The 10,778-nt window shown below is 36.0% G+C and overlaps 1 protein-coding gene across 10 annotated transcripts in view; it reads right to left on the minus strand.

Annotated features, from left to right (window-relative positions):
* Positions 1-10,778, minus strand: part of LOC149743946 (uncharacterized) — a 122,112-nt gene that overhangs the window by 80,618 nt on the left and 30,716 nt on the right. For 4 of the 10 annotated variants that reach the window (XM_089905942.1, XM_089905938.1, XM_089905951.1 and 1 more), the window contains one exon: positions 4,970-10,136. The exons of 2 other annotated variants lie outside the window; for them this stretch is intronic. Coding sequence is in view for 2 of the 8 variants with exons in the window: in XM_089905951.1 (XP_089762077.1) it covers positions 10,049-10,136 (88 nt within the window). In the remaining 6 variants the exon portion in view is untranslated. Of the gene's footprint in view, positions 1-4,969; positions 10,148-10,778 lie in introns of those variants that run through there. 4 more of the 10 variants (XM_089905943.1, XM_089905940.1, XM_089905952.1 and 1 more) reach the window with 1 other exon arrangement.

The following is a 10,778-nucleotide window of genomic DNA, read 5'->3' on the forward strand; positions in this document are numbered from 1 at the left end:
AGTGGAGAGCCTAAGGCCTGGTGACTGAGGCAGAGACCACAAAGGGGAATGAGATAGGAGAGTGTATTATCTACTGCTGTGTAAGAAATTACCTAATTTTAATGGTTTCTAACAATAAAAATGTATTTTCTAACAGTTTTTGGGAGTCAGGGATCAGAGTGTGACTTAGTTAAGTGCCTTTGTCTAACATCAATACTGAAATTATAGTCCATAGGCCACCTGGGGCTCTGGTCACACCTATAGACTCAAAGTGAGGAGGGATAAATCCAGTTACAAGTCCATTCATGTGGTTGTTGGCAAGTCTCTGTCCCTCGACACATGAGCCTCCTACAGGGCTGCTCGACAAGGTGGCCTAACATGGTGATCAAATCCAAGAAAGCATGAGAGAAAGCAGCCAAGATGGAAGCCAGTCTTTTTACAGCCTAATCTTGGAAATGACAAGTCACCCCTTCTGCTATTCTATGTTACAAAGGACTCCATAAGTCCAGCCTCCACCACCCACAGCCCCTCCCTCCGCGACCCACACCACCACACACACACATGCACACTCCATCCTTCCGATCTTCTCCATCTCACTGTCTATGTTCCCAGGGTGACCATAAGCTGTTGCTGAACCATAAAAATCTTCACGTACGCACAAGCTGACAGTGCTTTGCAAAACGCCCATACTGTGCCCCTCTTACTCCCTGTCTGACGACTTCTTTGTTTGAGCCGTTACAGGACCTCTTTTGGCACATTCCTTTGCACAACCTGAAAGTATGTGGGAGTTAATGTCCCAAGGGATAAACTTTGAACAGTAGGATTCAGTAATTTGTGGGTAAATTCAGTCCTATTTATCCCTTCCAATAGAAGGACCCAAAATGAAGCTAGTATGGATTTTTGAGAGTAATCATGGTACTCTGCAATTTGTCTTACTTAGTGGTAGGCAGTTCAATAATCTATACTTGTATCATCTCTCCCTTCCTCCTTGCCACTTTGTCTTTCACTTCTGCTCCCTAGAAATGAACATAACTCCTCTGCCTCAGGCTCAGCTTTCTGGGAAGACTAAGCTACCAGTTTGTACTTAGAATGCTAATCTTCAAGGTGGAATTTCGGAACTGAATTTTACCCTCAACTGAAAGCAATAAGAACACCATGTAACAGCACAATCACTAAAGATTTTATGTGTCATTTGGATGAGATATAGGTGGAAGGTGAAGAGTTCAGATTTATAATGGCTAAGGCACTTGAGCAGTATGACAGCAAAAAATAATTATAAGAACTGTGAAGTGGGTTGGCTTTTTATAAACTGCTAACCATAAGAATGTACTGTAAACCGTTGTTATTTTTAACCCAAATTTTAGTATAAAAATATGTGACCTTCAAAAATTAGAAGTTTGCATTCCTATATCCCTTACCTAGAGTTTCCAGGTTTCATTATTTGCTATATATCCTTTATCTCTCACCCTCGGTCTACCTAAACATACACTCACAACAATACACATTTTGATTACATATTTATCAATTATTTAAAACTAAGTTTCTGATACTTCACACAAATATTTTAGCTTGTATTTCATTTTTTTTGAGATATTTTATCTAATTGTAATGTAATTATCACATCCAGAAAATTTAAGCCTGATATACAAAATGTTCTTTAATATTTATGTCATGTGTTCAATATAACAATTTTCTCCAAATATGCCACTGAATATTTTTCTAGTTGTTTTTATTTCTTAGTTCTGATCCAAGATCTAATAAAAGATCACATATTGAATTTTCTGGTCATCTAGAACAACCCATATTCCTTTTATTTTTATAACGACGTTTTCACAGTTGTGACTGAGAATTTTCTTCACTTACTTCCAAATACCAGGAATGAACTTGACTAAGGGCTCCAAATCCACCACTCTGAAATCCAACTCTGTGATAACACTGAGGTCACAGGCTATCTACCGGACTCCTCTTAGAGCCGATGTTGCCAGTAACAATGTCCCTTTATTTTCCATTCTTGATATTGAAATTTTTCATTCTTATAGGAAGCTCTTCTCCCTTTTTTCTTGGTCACTGTAACTAGAAGTTTGTCGATTTTATTGAACTTTTCAAAGAATATGCTTTTATTTGCATTGATTTTTTTTAATTTTTCTATTTTCAATTTCATTAATTTCTTCTCCATTCTTTATTACTTCTTTCTACTTGCTTTGGGTTTAGTTTTCTCTATTTTTCTTTAAAAATTTCTTAAGATGGGGCTTCCCTGGTGGCGCAGTGGTTGAGAGTCTGCCTGCCGATGCAGGGGACACGGGTTCGTGCCCCGGTCCGGGAAGATCCCACATGCCGTGGAGCGGCTGGGCCCGTGAGCCATGGCCACTGAGCCTGCGCGTCCAGAGCCTGTGCTCCGCAACGCGAGAGGCCACAACAGTGAGAGGCCCGCGTAACACAGACACACACACAAAAAATTTCTTAAGATGAAAAATTAAATTATTGATCTGAGTCATTTCTTATTTCCTAATATAAGTATTCAATATTATAAATGACCCTGAAAGCACTGCTATAGCTGTATCCCTCATATTTTGATGTGTTGTATTTTTATCTGTATTTCATACAGACTATTTTTTCATTGGTTTTAGACTTCCCCTTTAACCCTGGGTTATTTAGAAATGGGATGTTTAATATCTAAAGATTTGAGAATTTTTTAGATTTATTCCTGTTTGACTTATAGCTAAATTCTATTATGCTATTAAAATGTAGCTATGATTTCTACTCTTTTAAATTGTTTGAGATATTTTTATTGGCTTATTATATGGTCTATCTTGTTGAATATTCATATGTCTTTGAAAATAATGTGTATTCTACTGTTGGGTGAATTCTATAAATGTCAATTAGGACTATTTGGTTGATAGTGTTCAAATCTTCTATACTCTTACTGTCTTTCTGCCTATTTGTTCTGTCAATTACTGGGAAAGGATTTTTGATGTCTCAATTATAATTTTAGAACTGCCAACTTGTTTTACTAACTTCCATTTTTGTCTCATTTATTTTGATGCTCTGTTATCAGTAATATATATATATATTTATGGTCATTATGTCTTATTGGAGAATTGACCCTTAATGATGATATACTGTCCCATTTTATTCTGGATAGTATTCCTTGTTCCGAAGCTGGCTTTTTCTGATATTAACATAGCTATTCAAGGTTTTGGGGGATATTTTCATGGCATATCTTTCTCCATCTTTTTACTTTTAACTTATCTTTATCAGTATATATTAACTGCATTTCTAATAGACACAGTAGAATTGGATCTTGCTGTCTGATCCAATCTGACAATTGCATTCTTAAGAAAGTTATATTTAAGCCATTCATAAGTAACGTGATTATGGATATCGTTGGATAAAAACTTTACTAAATTGCTAGCTGTTTTGTATTTATTTAATTTATTATATACTCTTGCTTTGCCTTCTTTTGCATTAAATAAACATTATATAGTATATCATTTTACCTCCACTATTGACTTATTACTTATACATCTCTTATAAAGTTTGTAGTAATTTCCTGCTAATTTAAAATATACATTGTTATATTTTTAATGAATATACCTTTAATTAATCAGGTTGTACCCTCAAATGATTGTTTCACCTATCATATAAGCTCGTTAAAACTGGCCTTAATATACCCTAAGGCCAGTAGTGTCACTGTTCTTTCTGATTAAAGCTTTTGTCTTGTGGTGGAAATACGGAGGAAGCATCAGGATGCATATACTTGTCCCACCCACATGACTGTGTTCCCCTCTCCAGTCTGTATCACCATAGGCACTTCTTAGTAGATTTTTCAGACCCTTTGCTGTGAGAGGCCAATGGGGTTCATGAAAGAGTCCTTCAGGGCATGCAGACTCCTCCAGTTTCTTCAGTGCAGTGTTGTTTCACATGGCATTGCCAGCCTGCAATCATCCTTCTTCAAGTGTCTGCTCTTCTAGCATCCTACCAATTCTGTTTTGTTTTGTGTTGTTTTAAGAACGTGTTTTTTTCTGTATATAGCAGTACTATTGTAGTATTTGGAACATTAGTCTTCTCTTAGATGTCACTTTCTAAGAAAGACAACTTCACATCTGACTCTGACAAACTGTAAATTCTTAAGTATGTATTACCTGCTTGAATTGTCACATAATAGTAAATGTTACACTGAAAATATTTTATGATGAAAGACCTTTGGAATAAAATACCCTTGGAATATTGTAAACAAAGTTTTAACATATTAAACAGGGAACTTTTTAAACAGAAGTACTTAGTAAGTTTCTCACAACTTGACATAACCTTAAATACATACCTTACTTAGAATGATTGCTTCTATCATAGAACAGTCCTATGCTGAGATCTATTCCATTATTGAAATAGCTGAAAATCAATGTGTTATTGGGAGATATATAGCCAGGTGTATATTCACATTGTCAGTATGCTTTATAATAAATGCTCAAGGACTTAAAATTATTATAGCTAAGTGATTTGCCCTTGACATTCAGGGATTACTGTTATGTATTTTGACTCTTGCATTTTATATAATAGTAAGTTCATTTGGCTCAGAGCCCTAAATGTTTCCAAATGACTACAGTTTTTTCAATGCCAGCAGTTTGGAAAATAATTGCTTTGAATCTCATTTTTTTTTTATTACCCATCATCTACACTATGCCACCCAGACAAGAGAACAGTGAAGTAAAAAAAATTGTTGATTATTTTGTTACATTACAAAGTCTTCCCATTAACGTATATTGATATGGAGTTTTTTTAAGTGCAAGGACTAAGATCACTGAAAGTACAAAATAACATGCCTTAAATTTTGTTGTTTCTGGTAGATAGGCTCTGCTATAGAAATGCTGATTTGAAGGATAGTCACAAAAAGTCACAAAGCCAGATATGTAAATTTTACATGGATTAGAATATATTAGCTCAAATTTAACTTAATCCTAATTTTAGAAAAGCTACAGAACTTAACAGATAGTCAAGTTAAAAGCTTATTTATTATAATTTGTGATAAGACAAAAGATCATATATTCATACCATTCCACACGTCACAATATATAGGGCATGGAATTTCTAACACTCTTGATATCTTTGGCTTAATCCCATAAAGTTAACATTAAAAACTTCAATAGTTTTTGAGAAAGATTAACAATTTAAACAAATATTACATACGGTTTAGGATTTACTAAATGAAAATTGAAATTCCATTCTGAAATTTAGTGATTATTGATTTCTTCAATCCACATAAAATTAATTTCAGGACACCAAGGCTCAGTTTGGTCAGATGAGCACAAATTTCCTTATTTTCTCTGTTCAATGTTAGACAAGAAATATTCAAATATAAACCATGCTATCTTCTGTCTGATGATAGTGTGTCAGATACAATGGTGTTCATCAACCCAGTCTATTCAGCCCCACTGTTTTCCTAGTCTTCTTTCATCTAAGGAAAGCAATGTAGCATGGTTCCAACAATTAGATGGAAACAAGTCACTGAGTTGAGCTTTTGGGAATGTTTTGAAGAATGGTGAGGCTCCATAGGCAGGCAGTTATGCTTTTGCCCTTAGGCACTTTATGTTTTTTCCACCCTTTCTTCTTCTTTATGCTTGGAATAATGGCAGGTTGTTAGAAGATTATCAACCATACTATGAATGGGAGAATGGAATCCACATGCTAAAAATGGCGAAGCAGGAAGATAGAATGTACCTGGGCCTTCAATGGCATTGGTCAGAAGCTGCATGTTTAAGAAAAACTTATAACAGCAACAAAACAACTAAGAGAGAAGAGGAGGATGAGAGAGAATGAGAGAGAGAGAGAGAGAGAGAGACTTAGAATGAAGAATGTTCTTTTATGTTTTTCTCCCTTGTTTGTACTCTTTCTTTGAAAAAGAAAACCATCATAGGATAAAGTGCTAAAAAAATGCTCAATATTTACTTAGTTAACTTATTCAATATGCTTTCCAGAAGGAAAAAAAAAATCATTACATGAAGTGGTTGACAGAACTGTAAAAATATCTCCCCAAGATTTTTTGTTTCCTAGCTGTTCAGTAAAGCACTGATACAGATACTGCTGAGAAGAGTCTTTCACATGGAATTAAGGTTACTAATCAGTTGCTTTCTATTAGGAAGGTTATCCTGGATTACCTGAGTGGACCTAATGTAATCATATGAGCCCTTAAAAGCTAAAGAGGAAGACAGAATCATCAGTCAAAGAGATGAAGCTTGAGTGACTTGAGGCATGAAAGGGACTTGACCCACTCTTGTTGGTTTGAAGATGGAGGAATGGGGCCAGGAGCCAAGGAAGGCTAGCAGCCTCTAGAAGCTGAGAAAGATCCCTGATGTCTAGCCAACCGGCAATACCAGCAAGAAAACAGGGACCTTAGCCCTACAACCACAAGGAAGTGAATCCTGCCAATCACTCACACAAGCCAGGATGTGGATTCTGCCTTAAAGCATCAAGAAAGGAACACAGCCATGTAGACACCTTGATTTTAGCCTTCTGAGACCCAAGGAAGCTAGACTTCAGACTGTGAAGGCACTGTGAGATAATGCCTGTGTTAAGTCTCTGAATTTGTGGCAATTTGTTATGGCAACATTATGAAACTAATAATCATAGTAATACAAGAGAACCTGTTTAGAACATTTGCAAAAAATGTCTTGACATATTAACCTTTCAAAAATTACTTTCATCAAATTATAAGGCACAGATCAGAGATCAAAACCCTGAAAAATTACTACTAAGAACTCAGTGTTTTAGTGGAGGCAGGGAAGTAAGGATCATGAGATGCAATCAGGGTAGATAGTGTGTGGCTCTGTGGATGGTCCTTTGTGATTGAGCTTCCAATTGGAAGTTTGAAAAATAAATGCCAAAAAACTACACTCCTTCAGAGTTTCCACTAGTGTCAGTTTCTAAAAAATCTTACATGAATTACTATAATTTCAACAAAACATTGATTTTACTAACATTTTATATTGTTGTAACTCTAAGATTTGAACAATAATGTTTACTGTGAAATATAGGAAATTTATAATTATGTGTTTTTAAATTTTTTGCATGTAAAAAGTAGGTTGATTGAGACTATGCAATCCCATCTATTCACTCTTTTTGTGATTATACTGAAGTGCCATTCTCTTCAGAAAAGAAAAAAATATAGAGAGCTCAACTGAAATGAAAGGATTATAGTAGTATGAATTACTCATTCATGTTAGTGATATATTCAATCAATCCAAAATATTAATTGAATAACCATTATATCCAATGATTTTTATACATAAATTTACCTACATTGCCACAACACAATGCATATTTTGAATGCATTTAAATTATTTTACACACATACACAAAATAAGACTGCTGATGATTAAATTTCACCTCGAAGTATCTTATTAGGTGATTAAATAGTAGGTGGCACAGAGTACAGTGAATAGTACCAACTATTATTTCATCACTCACTTATAATAAGAAAACATTGAATAGAGAGTCAGCGTTGTATTTATCTGAGTTTCCCAAGCAAACAACAAAATACCTAATACGTAGGAAAATAAAAATGCTGTTGGAGTGAACTGTATGTTAATAGTTACACTATTTAAGCAAGAACATGACCAAGGATAAATGTATAACTGAATAGCTATGTTCTGTCATTTTGATAAAAAATTTCAAAATAACACTAAAAAATCAAGTTTTATTCTCAATTATTTGCTATCTTTCATTCTCTAAACAAATATTACATGAGTACTTGCCATGTAGCAAGTATCCAAGACATTTAGGGAATGGAAACGAGCAAAGAGAGTCTCTGGCTTTAAGAATTTCCTGGACATGTTAGAATGTTTGCCACATGCAATACCTGAAGATGTTTATTAGAGCTTTATTCGGCATGCAGCAAAGGGCAGAGGAGAAAGTGTTTAACTCAAGGTAAGTTGTTTATCTGCTGGGGGAAAATCAGTGAAATAGCTGAGAAAAACTGTCATGTGATATTATGGTTTAGTTATTCTGAAATGGGAAATAAAAGAATATTTTATACAGAAATATTAAATTATTTTATGGTGTGCAAATTAAATTCTTTGCATTGAGGTTTTTTAAAATGGCAATGTTAATCATGAACTTAAGAAAAAATATAGGTGAAAAAAGAGAAATGAGTTATATTTTTCAGGATTGGGCTGAGGGGAATATATTCCAGGCAGTGGCAACGGAAGATGCAACTTGCAGGGCTGTGAAAACTCATGGAACTTTTGAATGATGACAGGGAATTCAGAGCCAGAGCAGAGAGGTCTTGTAGGCAGACAGGGATGAGTCTGAGAAGCAAGCAGGAGTAAGATCAAAAAAGTTCTCAAATATATTGCCAACAATTATTTGACTTCAAGCTAGGCTCTGGGAACTCAATGACAGATGTGAATTGCAGAGGAATGACCATATTTCCATTTCAGAACAATCACACTGGCAACAATGTGGAGAGTCAGAAGGGAGGCCAGAATGTGAGCACTCAAATGAAGAAAAAATGAGCATGAGCCCAATGCCAGCAGAAATAGGGTGGAGGAGAGGGCTTCAAGATAGGTTTAGGACGTAGAGTCTGTAAGACTTTCTGATTGATCTGAAATGAAGGGGAGGAACTGCCAAAGGAAGATTCAAGGACCACCCCAATTTACTGGTTAGCAAAACTTAACTTATCACACATACTTGTGATAACTATAAACTGAGATTTAAAAAAATCTTATTTATACTTGAATTTCAGAGTTAACCTAAACATTTCCTAATAAAACTTGCCTATAATTATGATTCCTTCTATTTTTTTCCTAATACTCAAAAGCAGTGATTTTACATTTCATGTAATCATGGTATAAGTGGCATGAGAAATACTAATTGCAGAATATTTACTTCAATAAGCCTTTTTCTCATGTGTTTGAATATTTCAAAACATAGTTTGTGACATTAAAGAAAAAATAAAAAAGATATAGTTAATTCTAAAAGGCACCATGAAATGCAAAAGTGCAACCTATACTTAAAAAAACATTAAAACATTGAGTATTTGTCCACATACATTGCCCATTGATTTGCAGCAGCAGTAATTCATGTAAAAGCTATCATGTAATATACATGAGGCTGCTTTTCTACAACCTTGCAGAAAGGATACTTGGAAGTATCCTTTTGTACCAAAACTGGAATCATTTTTCTGATGATACGGTAAAGTAAGGTGAAGCTTTACATTTCATGAGTAGTCAGTAAATGTAGGTGGGTGAAATCATTTATTCCTTTCAAACAGATCACAAAATGTGTTATTCTTGATGATTTCCAACAATATTATAAGTCCTTGAAGTAGCACATGTATTTGCAGAAAAAAAATATACACATAAGCAAAGCAGGGTGAAAGAAACAAAAATTTACCCATGATCCCAATAGCGATTATATATATATTTGAAAGAGAGAGAGAGGATGCTAGCTAACTGACTAGGTAATCAGACTCCCTAAGCAAAGTCTACCATTACAGGGATTCTAGGAATCTAGGGGTGGGCAGGAATATAGTGATTCTAGTATGTCATAGTGCTTAGTCACTGGGGAAGCAGTCTGGCAAGAACACATTGGCCAATCTTGGGGCAGCTGGAGGCTGTCAACCAGCTATCCTTCCTGCAGAAGTCTTCCTTGAATAGAGATGTAAGCAAGACACCTCCCATCCATCCCTTGCTTCATACAGATTCTCTTCTCTGTGCATGAGGTTTGGAAAACAGCTCCTTCATCATTTTCTTTTTAAGCTTTGTATATGCATTTTTCTTTTGAACCAGAATCATTTTTTTAATTTTTTTTTAATTTTTGGCCGTGTCCAGTCTTTTTTGCTGTGTGCAGGTTTTCTCTAGATGCGGCGACTGGGGGCTGCTCTTCATTGTGATGAGCGGGCTTCTCATTGCAGTGGCTTCTCGTTGTGGAGCACAGACTCTAGGCACACGGACTTCAGTAGTTGAGGCATGAGGGCTCAGTAGCTGTCGCTCACGGGCTCTAGAGTGCAGGCTCAGTAGTTGTGGCACACGGGCTTAGTTGCTCCGCGGCACGTGGGATCTTTCCGGACCAGGGCTCAAACCCGTTTACCCTGCATTGGCTGGCAGCTTCTTAACCACTGTGCCACCAGGGAAGTCCCTCCTCCGTAGTTCTTGTCCGTGTTTCTGAGGAGAAACTTATGAGAGGTTAGTGAGAAGAGGTACAGACACCATTGCTGCAGGTAGGTTCAGGGTACCATTAATACTCATCCTCTCCCTCCTCAAACACCTATACTAACTTCCTCCTACCCTTAATTATTACCACAGGATTTGGTAGCTTACCTGGCTTTATGACCCAGGATTAGCTATATAATTTTCTGTGTTCAGTGCAAAATGAAATGTAGGACTCCTTGTTCAAAAATTACTAAGAATTTCAAAACAGTGACAGCAGAGCAATAGACCAAGCATGAGGTTCTTTTAAGTATGGGGCCCTTCATTTGACCTGTGGGACTGCCCAGGTCAAATGCCCATGAATCTGGCCCTGTTGTGGCCCAAACTTAAATTTCTAAAGGGACTGAGACCTTGGTAATCACCCCTCTGTCTGGCTGGGGTTGCTGCATCCATCCACTCACAGGTGCAACTGGGTAAGTTCCAAATTTCATAATGAGAATGCATAATCATTACTGAACTGAGCATGAGGAATTGGATTAATATCAAGATTTTACGTGTGGAAATGGTAAATAGGAGCTTAGAATTCACTAAATTATAAAACTGAAGAATGTTTCAATGTTTATGCCAGTTGAATGGTATTCTTTTAACAATGTTACT

This window comes from Delphinapterus leucas, unplaced genomic scaffold, assembly GCF_059928025.1.
Source record: "Delphinapterus leucas isolate spDelLeu-1000000601 "Yukka" unplaced genomic scaffold, BTC_Dleu_Yukka2 spDelLeu_asBTCV2_sq40, whole genome shotgun sequence".
In the NCBI taxonomy this organism is placed as follows: domain Eukaryota; kingdom Metazoa; phylum Chordata; class Mammalia; order Artiodactyla; family Monodontidae; genus Delphinapterus; species Delphinapterus leucas.